This window comes from Leiobunum rupestre, chromosome 2, assembly GCF_980474605.1.
Source record: "Leiobunum rupestre chromosome 2, qqLeiRupe1.1.hap1, whole genome shotgun sequence".
NCBI classification, from domain to species: domain Eukaryota; kingdom Metazoa; phylum Arthropoda; class Arachnida; order Opiliones; family Sclerosomatidae; genus Leiobunum; species Leiobunum rupestre.
This window is the reverse complement of record NC_143385.1, coordinates 8636670-8649273: the sequence shown is the minus strand read 5'-3', so window position 1 is coordinate 8649273 and position 12604 is coordinate 8636670. Positions and strand designations below refer to the sequence as shown.

The window sequence follows — 12604 nt, the reverse complement described above, 5'->3', positions numbered from 1 at the left end:
AAAGTTTTTTAGCCTCATTTGCCGTTAATAGTTGGCACCATGCACTCCAGTAAAGTCGTTTAATTAAATTTAAATTCAAATTTCCCGCCTTCTTTTAACAGTCTTGAAAATTGATAAGAGTTAAAGAGCTGACCTTGACCATCATCACTCTTTACCCGCGTGCTCATAGTTTGAAACCAGAGCAATTGGTTATATATTACTCAACTTGGAATATTTCAGTTTTACGATTGTTAGATAAAGTAGCCATAACCCGTAACTAAATCCCGAAATATTAAAAATTAAAGTTGTTTCGATTGCTAAATAAAGGTAATTTCCAAACTGCTTTGCTTACGTATGCTAATAACTTGGGCAATTGGAAACCAGATACTTAAAGGCATATTAAGCAACACAGAGTGGTTGACTTTTAGATAGAGTAGGCATAATCCTTAACTAACTCGAAAAATATAGATAAAAATTAAAAACGTCCCATTTATTCTAATGCTAAGGTATAGGGAATTTTCAAGGTTATTGAGCTACCTCTAAATTTTGCTCAATTTATCCCAAATTTCTTATGAATTATATTTTTATACATTGGAACCAATTTAGAGTTAATATATAAACAAAATAAGGACCACCCTAATCCAGCCCTGGAGACTTATTGGGCTTAAATGATTTTATAGCCCAAATAAGCCTGGAATGTGTGACAATTTTATCAGAGTCAGCGCTGCTCATGAATTGGTTAAAAATATATCCTAAATTTATTATATTATTAAAAATAATTACTTATTGTCGAGGGCATAATCACTACCCTAATCGGTGTACAAGCCTCTAGCTTTGACTGTACTAAAGTTATAACCTAATCAAGTACCGACTTTGCACTAGCAATGGCTGTACTTGCTATAATTGGTGTGGATTTTATGGGTATTTTATCACGTTTAACCTTTTCAAGAATATCCAAAAGCTTAAGCCTCGGAATTCATCATTCAACAGGGATACGAACAGAGGTTTCTCTCGCGTTATTTTCAGTAAACTGGTTTTATTGTGAAAGCGGTGGCATAACAAGTATCGAATTATTCTCTTTTAATGTAGATACAATACTAAGAAAACCTTTTTCAGCGATGAACTAGTTATCTTCCTCTACTGAATTCGAAATTCCACAATCATTTGTTATGAAGTTGCAGTTTACAGCACGGCCAGATGGCGTGATTGCAATAAAATATTTAACACTGAATGCACTTTTATAAGTAGAGTACATTAACAGACTTTCTGTTTTTATTTCGTTAGAGTCTACTATGGTCCTACAGTTAGAGTACTTTTCTTTAAAGGCATCTGCCAGAGTGGTACGTACTTTCTTACAACTACATTTCGGTTTTAAAACTAACTAATACCAGAGGTTCATAATAAACCCCTTCGGAGGAAGTATTCCATTTCTCATTGAACCCATCTTCTTTTGATGATAGATCATTCTGCGACAGTTGAAAAACCGCGGGCGCTTTCCATTGGTTCTTAGTATTATGACGTATTTGAAAAAAAAAAGGAGTACCGGAGGTGGTCACCCAAGGTTACTAAAGAATTTCTTATATAGCTTGGCGCATAGCGACCCTTTTCAAACCAGAAATTTCGTACACTCGCTTGCAGGGGCGTAGGATCGTTCTAGAAGTTGGAGGGGGCAAAGAGAAACGAAAAATGGCCTGCAGAATGGTTTTGAATTTTTAATGAAGTGTACCTCTTCGAATGCATGTGTACTTTTTTCTACTGTGTAAATTGACGGGAAAAGACTGAAATTTAAACACAGTTGAGGTTCTATTCGATTTATATGCTTTTAAAATGAGAATTTGAGCCTTTTGAAGATTTCAACTGACCAAAAGGTTGGAGGGGGCAATAACAATAGTTGCCCCTCCCAGCAAAATTCTAGGGAGGGGGGCATTGCCCCCCTGCCCCCCCCCCTGATCGCTTGGGGAAAAAAATGGGGCCAGATTTCGAGTTTTCCCCCTTAAAGATACGTCACTGGATGTCAGCTAGTTGAAAACCTGGTATCAGTTGGGATTTCTTTACAATGAGATTTTTGTAGCTATAGTGCCGGGCCGAGAGTAGTGGCGTACTCCTGTAATCCCAGGCGTCTAGGAGGCAGAGTTTGTGGATGGCCGTGTGAGGACGATCACCAATCCCCCAACGGGTGGTTGGACTACTTCCGCCACGGGTGTCCCCACCCCTGTCCCCACGTATCCCCCCGTTGGCGTGGCCGTTACACTTATCTCACCCTGATTAATCAGTTATTGTGTGCTGGTGTCTAAGGCCTTGGGTCGACACCGATTTGTGTATCTAAAAAAAAAAGGTTCAGTACCGGTCACTGAATGAGAGAGATAAAATTTACTTCTTTTGAAAGAACTGAGGAGAACGGCTAAGGTCAAGGTTACTAAAGAATTTCTTTGAAGCAATGCATGGAAAGGAATAAGGAAAACATTCTTTTAATTCTTGTCGACGATGGTACTTCACGTAAAGCTTCGCTCGTAAATTTTTTTTTGGTGAGTAATATTTTTAATAATTCTATTTGATTAGTCTCATTGGAATGAATTTAATTGTATGTGATAGAAACAAAACCAGAGGCACTGGTTTGCACATGTTCATGCTAAATGACAATTGAAGAATGGTAAGTCCCTCAATAATTTTACCATTAAAAAATAAGCTAAATAGCTCGTTAAAAAATGAGTATTTTTTGTTATTTTTTCAGTTTAAATCTGGTATGATAAGTCGTTTCAAGAAATTTTTCATACTTAATTTAAATTAAAATGTTTTTTTTTTAATTTAATATTTGGCTTGTTATAGAAAATGCCTGGAACCAAATGTGCTGTATTTGGATGCGTCAATTACTTAAAAAACACCAAGAATGAGGGCATATCTTATCACAGATTTCCTAATGATGAAGCACCAGAATTATATGGTTGAAAAAATGCAACAAAATTAGCAACCTAGAATTAAATTTAAACACAGCAAAAATTGTTAACAAAAATCTTAAAAAAGAATTGAAACGGCTAAAGAATGAAAATAGAGATCTCAAATCAAACAAGTGCAAACAAGACGCGTGCAAATATTTGGCCACATTGCAAAAAGCGTTCACACCAAGTCTAATTGAAGCCTTATTAGGGAAAAAGAAAGTAATGTGGGAAAATCAGGATATATCAAATGCGTTCACAGGTAGATATTTAAGTAAAAGAGCGTATATTTATTTAAGAGAAAAGTGCAATATGCCATTATCTCATATAGCCACCCTAAAACGATACGCATCTAAACTAGATTTTAGCCATGGAGTTCTTTACGATTCTAAACTTAATGAAAGCTAATTCAGTAAATATGAATAGGGTAGATAAATTAACTGTGATATCTTTCGACGAGGTAAAAGTTCTATCACTCTATGAGTATGATGTCAAACTGGATCAGGTTATAGGCCCCCATAGTCAACTTCAAGTAGTTATGACTCGTGGCCTTTTTTCAAAATAGAAACAACCAATTTACTTAGGGTTTGATGATAAAATGACTAAAGCTACATTAACTAAAGTTATCAAAGAATTAGACCAATCGGGGTTTACCGTAGTCGCTTGTGTTAATGACATGGGGGAAGGAAACATGGGTTTATGGAACGAGTTGGGAATCTAAATTGATAAGACATGGTTTACGAATCCGACAAATACTAAAAATCACATATACATTTTTGCTGACGCTCCTCATATCCTTTAATTAATTCAAAATTGGTTCATTGATGCAGGATTCATTATAAATGAGAAAACAATTAATATAGACCTAATAAAGGTTGCCTTTGTTAAAGACTCGGTCGAAGTTAAAAGTCTCTACAAGTTAACTAGATTACACTTTGATTGTGTTCGTACCCAAAGACAAAATGTACGTCTGGCAGCAGAGCTATTACCTCATAGTGTTGTCACAGCAATAAGCAGATTAGGAGTAGGAGATATTGGGGACGCTACTTCCGACTTTGTCTAGACAGTAAACGAATGGTTCGATCAAGGATCCTATATGTTAGAAGGATATAAGGCGAGAGATGAAAAATGCAGCGCCGTCGGTGGGTCATGCGCGATAGAGAATCCGCTTTTAGATTCCGTCAAGGACAAAACATGGAGGATGCACCGCCAAAATTTGTCCTTGAGGGAATAGAAACAAGACGTCCCACGTTTAGTTTAGAGGCTCTCTTAATATGGACGGCGCTGCTGGCGTTTTGAAAACACGGGCTGGCCGGAGGGCTACCTATCCTTCTAACATATAGGATCCTTGGTTCGATGTAAGGAACAGTTTTGTTGAGTTTAACGCTAAAGAGTCTAAAAACGCATATGGTTCCAATTTAAAATCTCAAATTGAAATATTGGATAAAATGTCAAACACGTTTAAAAACTTAAAATTTAAAAATAAAAAATACCAATTTCTCCAAATTTTCCAAAAAGGTCTTTTAACTTCAAATAATTGAAAAAAGAACCTATATTATGATCCTCGTAGAGACTATGGAATGTAATATATTCTAACGCACCGACTAAACTAAGATTGTTTGGAAAAAGTTTTCGCAACTTCGAACGATGATCATTCTTGGTAAAAATCCCAGATTAGTGCAAAATAATACCAATACGGTTTCTCAAGGAGCAGACGAGTATTTTGTCACTAATCTACTAAAACAAGCTGAAGTCAATCCTGATGACTCAAACATTGAATCTTATGAACCAGATCTTTCGAACAACCTTGAAAAATTTTCAAAAACGGTCACTGCTACACAATCACCATTAAAAAAAATTCCAAAATCAAATTCAAAATTTAACTATGTAGGAAATAGTTTTCTCACTTTAATGCCTTAAAGTCCAAACACGCTATCATCAAACTTAATATTAAAGAAGCCCGAAAACTTTGGAAAAGAAAACAAACAAATTTACACAGAAAACCAAGAGGGAGACATGGAATATTTGGCTGGGTGGCAAAGAAATTTTGTGAGTTGTATAATCATTTAAATTTAAAAAGTACAAATGCAAATAGTGAACATGATTACTTTTTACCGACATGGGTATCACATTTATCGTATGGTGGAATTGTTTTACCATCAAATAAATGCTTACACGATGTTAAAGATTTTGACGAATGTTTTGTACAATAAAACAAAGATGAGGATACTATAATTTCTTTAAATGAAAAAGGGGTATTGTTAGCAATATTACTGATCAAATTTGTCAAAGGTTTACAGAATACCCAAGAGAAATAATATTTACTTATATAAAAATGCGAACTATTATTAGAATTAAGTACCTAAACATTAAAACCGAAAATCACACTCAAGAACGCCAAAAATATAAAAAGAATTAAAAATTAATAATAATAATAATAATAATAACAATAATAATAATAATAATAATAATCATCATCATCATCATCAGCTAGGCTAATACCCAAGGCACCACCTTAGGCCTAAGTCATCAAGCGACTTTTGAAGAATTTAATTCAGGTGGCCGGGTTACAATGCGTACGAGGGTTGTGGCAAGTTAACTAAATAGGCTGAAAATTTTGTTCCTATCTAAAAGTACAAGTTTTAAATGATGATTTTTTATTAATAGTTTCTAATTTAGTAGGGATACGTTAAACTATTTTGCAAAATAAATTAGAACTATTTTTGTATTAAACTACTTTATCAAAAATGAGACCATGCCTCTATAGAAATGGTAAAATTAACTGAATGTAACTAAAGAAATTTATGACGAATAAAAATGTATTTAGTAAAAATGCTTTTTTCCTAAGTAAATAATTTAGTCAAATTTAACTAAACTTAAAAATATTAGTAACATCAATAATAGTTATAATTATGATAATAAGTGAATAAAAGCATTAATTTAAAATCTATGGTTGATTCTTTTAATAATTAAAATACAATGAAATATTAATATTAAATAAAAACAGTTAATACATAATATATAAAATAAACTATTTATATTGCATGACCTTCCGGGGAAAAAAAACATTAATGACAGACGAATGAAAATGAACAATAAGCCCCCCTTAAATTTGATCTGTAATAATCACGAAGTCCAGTGACGTCACTCACGACTGCGTAAATAGAAGAAGAGAAAAGCGAGCGTTTTCAACTGAAGCACGGCCAACTTTGATTTCTCGCGCATCGCGCATCTCTCGCGCTACAGCGGCCATCTCATTCCTTGACGTTTCTGTGTTAACCTATGAGCAAAAGATGTGTATGACGTCAGCGCCCCTAGCGGATTATTATTTTTAGCATAGTTTTTACATTGCAGACGATATAACCACCGAGCGTGGCGCTGAACTCCTACACATTATAGTACAGTTTATAGGGGGAAAATCCTTGCTCGCGGAATTTCGACGAATGTGTTGGCCGTAGTAGCGCGAACAGCGCGTGATCAAAGTTGGCCGTGACTGAAGCGAACCTTTTTTACCCGAATGGTAGTCACCGGGTGGCTTTGAGCACGGCCAACTTTGATCACGCGCTGTTCGCGCTACTACGGCCAACACATTCGTCGAAATTCCGCGAGCAAGGATTTTCCCCCTATAAACTGTACTATAATGTGTAGGAGTTCAGCGCCACGCTCGGTGGTTATATTGTCCCCAATGTAAAAACTATACTAAAAATAATAATCCGCTAGGGGCGCTGACGTCATACACATCTTTTGCTCATAGGTTAACACAGGAACGTCAACGAATGAGATGGCCGCTGTAGAGCGAGAGATGCGCGAGAAATCAAAGTTGGCCGTGCTTTGAGGCTTTAAAAATAAAATGGCGTCTTTAGACCGAGCTGGATGCCATAATTATGAATTGATTTACTGCTTTTCCTTATGAATTAAATTTACAAGTTAATGTAATGTAATTTTTACGTTAAAGGTTGTATAACTAATTAAGTTAAATAATAAATATGATCTTTCTGAGAAATGAAACTTGACTCACTTGAGCCTGCAGTCTTGAGGATAAAGTATGTAATTTTTTAGCTTGGCTGCACGTATTATATTACCAATTTTAACTAGTTTTCATTAAAAATGCGGTAAATTTATTGTCTTGGAAATAAATGTTATTGTTGAAGACTATCGAAAAATTATCAACAGAAGGAAAATAAATTAACAATATTGCACAACCCGCTCGGCGCAACCTGAGACAAAGTCTTATTTAGAAACAACCAGACCTGATTCTGTTTTTATCCAGAATAGGGAATTAACATTATCTCTAAGAACTACGTCACTATCAAAAAAAAAATCGACTAAGGTGCCATCTCTGGAGAAAATGTTTAACTATATTTTTTTTAAACTTCCGAACCCATTTAGCCGCCCTGTTGGGTGGTAGTGCTGCGTTTAATTCATTGAGAACTTCTGAAAATGGTTAAAAGTTGTAGCATTAAGGGATGTAAAAGTGTATTTATGTCGAAAGATAAGGGAAAAAATGTAAGATTTTTCAGGATTCCTCGCGTTATTAAACATCAAGGCGAAAAAACCGAGGCACTTTCCAAGGAAAGAAACCATAAATGGCTTAAATGTTTAAGCCTTGATCCTGTGGACTGTGGTGAATGGGTGAGGATATGTTCAAAACACTTTTTCTCTGGAGGTAAGCACTAACTCATAGATATGATTAACATGTTGACTGATGAGTTGTACACTAACTTTTTTTAATTTTAATATTATTTAGCACCATCTTCATTGTACGATACTACAAACCCAGACTGGATCCCTACGAGGTATTTAAATGGAGATTTAGATCCAAATGAAAAAGATGAAATCTCTAAGTTACAACGATATGAAAGAAAGCGTAGGCGTGCCCACAACGACAACCAGCAAAGCGCTAAAAAATACAAGCGTGAAGATGTCCAACCTGAAGTTTCAAATATGAATAGTAGCTGTCTTGGAACTTCTTTTGAAGAATCAGTTCGAGTAGATGAAATATCTTTAATAATGAATAGCACAGTTAATGATAGTGTGGGTGAACAATTGTTGCAAGAAGTAAAACTCCATGACAAGCCAAAATCTGTATTAGGGAAATCCACTTGCAATACACAGTCAACTATTGGAACACAAACTTCCATCGTTCAAATGACTGAAGTAGCATTACAAACATCTACTAAAAGGAAGAATATCGGAATTCAGGCATTAATCCAAACAAAGGTCTGTGACTTTAGTGCGCAAATAGAAAGTGTTCCAAAAGCTGATGCTGAAACTCAAACAGAAATTATTGAAGTGGCTATAAAAGAAACTCAAACTAGCTTCAGAGTTATTGAGATGTTTGAATTGGAAGCATGTGAAATTAAATGTGGAGAATCATTAAATGAAATTGAGGCTTTAAAATGTAAACTTAAAGAGGCTGAAAATCAAATTAGAAAGTTTCAAGACGATGCCATATTATTAAATTGCAAAATAGAAAAACTTCAATGCGAACTAGATATCAGAAACTGTGTTCAATCCACATTTGTTAATGACAATTGTCGTACTAAGTTTTTTACTGGATTGGAAACTTACCCAGTTCTGTTAACATTGTACAATGGAGTTGAAAGTTACTTGTGCCAAAATTCCAAATTGACCCCGTTTCAGCAATTAATCTTGACATTGCTGAAACTTAGAATTGCTTCAAGCAATAGGGACTTAGCCTATAGATTCAATATTTCTGAAATGACAGTATCCAGATTATTTTACGCATGTCTGAATGTTTTATACAAGCGTATGTCAAAATTTATCTACTGGCCAGACAGAGAAGAGCTTCAAAGAACCATGCCAATGTGCTTTAGAGATAAGTTTGGTCAAAAGGTTGCAGTTATTATTGACTGCTTCGAAGTTTTTACAGAGAAACCGTCAAATATTTTAACAAAAGCTGAAACATGGTCCAGCTACAAGCATCAAAATACAGCTACGTTCCTCATTGGAATAACACCACAGGGAACAATTAGTTTCCTGTCCAAAGCTTGGGTTGGAAGGGTTAGTGATAAGCGTTTGACAGAGGACTGTGGTTTCTTGGATAAGCTCTTGCCCGGAGATGTAATTTTAGCAGACCGTGGTTTTAAAATAGAGGATTCCGTTGGATTGTATTATGCTACTGTTAAACTTCCGGCATTTCGGGATAGAGGAAAAAAGCAGTTAGACCCCTGTAAAGTAGAGGAAACAAGAAAAATATCAAATGTACGTATTCACGTGGAAAGGGTGATAGGTACCGTGAGACAGAAATACGCTATTTTATTCTCTAAACTTCCAATCGAAATGTTACACACTGTAGATGGGGAGCAGGTAGCGACCATAGATAAAATTGCATTAGTTGCATGCGCTTTAACAAATCTTTGCAAGTCAGTAGTACCATTTGAGTAAAATTTTAATTAGAAAACTTAAGTACAATTAAATAAGTTTACTCAAAGGTTTTTCAAAAAAAATTATAAAAATAAAGCAAATAGGTGTTTTTTTAAATAAATTTAATAAAAATAATAAACAATTAGTGTTATAGAAATCTAGTTGGTTTTTTTACATTCCTTTTTTTCCTTTTATTTGTAAGATTTAACTTGGCACAAACCGGACAAAACCATTTTCCTTTAGGCACATCATTCATGTCAATTTTTAGACAATCCAAGTGGAACCACCGCAATTGGCAATTTTCTAAATCACAGCCTATCATATCACCTTCATCACTGCCTCCACAATAACAGTACTTCACTTCTTCCTTTTTCTTCTGGATGTTATTTATGGAAACGAAGGAAAGTGGATTATTGCTTAAAAATACATCTTTGGATGTCGATGGGAGTTCCAAAATATCAAATTTTTTTGGACAAGGAATCCCCTTTTGGGGTGTTGATGGAAGCTCTAAAATATCACTTTTTTTTGGACTAGGAATTTCCTTTTGGAGTGTTGATGACAGCTCTAAAATATCACAATTTCCAGAAATAGGGATCCTTTTTTTGTTTTTAGCAGGAATGCCTTTCTTTGTTTTATTACCAGGAATGCCTTTTTTAGTTTTGGTACTAGGAACATTTAAATTGGCTTTATCACTAAGAACTTCTTTCGCTGTATCAATTATCGAAATATCATAAGCTGTTACTGTATCACTAACACCCTTATTAATTTGAGCTTCGCAAGCTGGTTGTTCAATTTTATCAGAAGTAAAAAACTTGGCTACAAGTTCAGGTACAATAGCTCGGTAGAAAAACTTGCTTGCTTTTTCCAAAGCTTCACGGAAGAACTTTTCATCTGGCTGAATTCTTTCAATGTGGAGGTCTTTCGTAGTCCAAACACCAAAATCTGAATATGCAGATTTGGTGATAAATATTTGAAATTGGACTTGATAATAATAAGGGTGCAAATGACTCAAGAAAAATCCAGAGTTGGTTTCTTTTAAGCAAGAATTTTTGTTTTTGGAATAAACAGAATCATTTCTCATTGAGAAAGGGCATTTCAGTTCGAGGGTACCTTTACCACAACAAGAACAGGATATTATGCCGTCAGGGGATGCACCAATGAAAGGATACTCGTTATTAAGGCATAACCCTGAACTGGCGACTGAAAAATTAGAGTGTTGCTGCGATTGAATAACACAGTAAGCCTTTCGAGCTACAGCTTCTTTTTCACACCCCCAGTTGGTTGCCTCAGTCTTGAAATTGAATGAGTTCGGATAACAAATTGTGTTTATTAACGAAATGGATGGCATCGCAGGATCAGAACTACAGCATCTTTTGGCATTTGAAGCCGTTATTCTTCCAGCTCGGAAACGGTTCCAAAGATTTGAATTGCTCTGAAGCCTTGTATCTTTTTCAAGAGCCAAAGCTTGCTGGTCATTGAAACCTATTTCCACATTCTCACAAAAATTAAGTAAATTAGGAAATAATAAAGCTTGAGTTCCTTCATCAAAGAGGGAAGTTAAGAGTGGTGGGTATTTTGGGCCAAGGCACTTAGGTATAAAATCCTTTTGATATTTTCCAAGCACGCTAAAAATTGCCAATTTATTATCAGCTTCATGAAATTCTTGACACCACGCATTAAATTCTTCACTAGATATTTCAGGGACATCTTTTTGTTTTCTTATGTCGCTGATGGGTTTTGTATGAGCTATGACTTCAGAGTTTACAACGCTTTCTAGATGTACCTTTTTCTTTTGTGGAGTTTTAAAATCTGCTTTATACAATGGATAAACTTCTACTCCTTTTGTAGAAGGAACACCCCATTTCTTTTTTTCTCCAGTGCAGCTCTTAGTTTCGCGATATCTTACTGCATATTCTATGAAAAATAATAGGGCAGCTACATGAGTGCAGCACTCGTCCAACCCAGCAACACAGGTGCAGTGGGCACCCAAAATGTGGCCTTGTTCGTCAGTTATAACCCAGCTGTATAAAGGCTCGTCCCTTAAAGATTGCGAGTGCAAAACCTATGACAATAACACAATAAATACTTTTTGGATAAAATATTTCAAAAAGCTTACAGAGCATTTGACAATGTAGTTTTTTCCTATCTGCTTTACTCGGACATCACGTACGAACCCATTGAGAAACTGATTAAAGGCGCCAAGGCTTTTCCTGTTGTTAAGTTGCTCATCCGTATATGGCGATATGCCATTAATTAAATAATGGTAGAGGTGTCCGTACTCCATGGGAGGCAAATACTCAAACCCATATCCTACACCTTTATGTTCGCCATCCCCGTGAACTTGTGCCAACTCACTTGGGTCCATTTTATATGGGTCTACGTTGTTGATAAGTTTTATCTTTTCAAAATACCTCTTTTTAGCGTGTGTAGGAATTTGATCTAAATAATCTGAAGGAACTTCTTCCTTATCTTTTTTAGGTCTACCCATGGCTACATTTTTTTCAACCCAATATGGCGTACGCGCGTGTTTTTTAAATAAATTCCTAAATTATAATAAACTAGATGGCACCACAGTCGCAACGAAAAAAACCCTACGTCACCAAAACTGTTTTTCCCCTCCAATGTTAATTCCCTATAATGACAATAATAATCTAATAGTGGATATATATTTAAAAACATTAATTAAAATAATATAAATAACAATTAACTATTAGTTCGGGTTCGGTCACTCGGCAGCGTCGGCCCTCCCCTTTCTGCCTTCATTTTCCAGTGTTCCCCTTTTGTAGAAATCGCGTCTGTTTAATTTCGTTTTTCTAAAGTGATCATTTTCGTTTTGGATTGTGACTTTCGTTAGTGGCGGGTGTATTTAATTTAATATCGTAAAATTTCAGTTACTTCTTTGTTCGGCCATCTTATTTTTTGTGTAAATAATGTATAACCCCGGCATCGCGACGGTCGTTTCGGTGTTTTTTTTGGTAAACTATAATTGTTAGTTTTAATTTGTTAGCATTCCTTTTTTCAACGAATTTCCTTTTAATTGTCTTTGTGTACTTAGTGTTTTAAATTTTTGTAGTTCTCCCTCCCTTTTGCTTAGTGTTGTTCTAGTGACTTGTGTACCTTTTTCCCCACCTAGTTTGTTCGGCTGTTCTTTGTATATATACTTTTTGCTTGATTGTGCCAGCTTTATGTTAATATTTATTTCTACGACGGGCGTTTTTTATTTGGTTCCTGTGAATGTTTCTGCTCTGATTGAACATATGACCCCGCTAATTCGGGCTTGCAATTTACGCTTTTGGCCTCTTTTT

The 12604-nt window shown here is 35.3% G+C and overlaps 1 protein-coding gene across 1 annotated transcript; it reads left to right on the top strand.

Annotated features, from left to right (window-relative positions):
* Window positions 1-7302: 7302 nt before the first annotated feature.
* On the top strand, window positions 7303-9320 carry LOC149956017 (uncharacterized). Its single transcript, XM_090166738.1, has 2 exons — window positions 7303-7578; window positions 7660-9320. Exons 1-2 carry the CDS (start codon window positions 7353-7355, stop codon window positions 9318-9320), a joined length of 1887 nt encoding a protein of 628 aa, XP_090022864.1. The 5' UTR covers window positions 7303-7352.
* The last annotated feature ends 3284 nt before the right edge of the window (window positions 9321-12604 follow it).

Excerpts from the sequence above, each read along its gene's own strand:
- LOC149956017 (XM_090166738.1), top strand. The coding sequence starts at position 7,353 with ATGGTTAAAAGTTGTAGCATTAAGGGATGTAAAAGTGTATTTATGTCG. Across the intron at positions 7,579-7,659 it reads AAAACACTTTTTCTCTGGAG|CACCATCTTCATTGTACGAT; the intron begins GTAAGCACTAAC and ends AATATTATTTAG.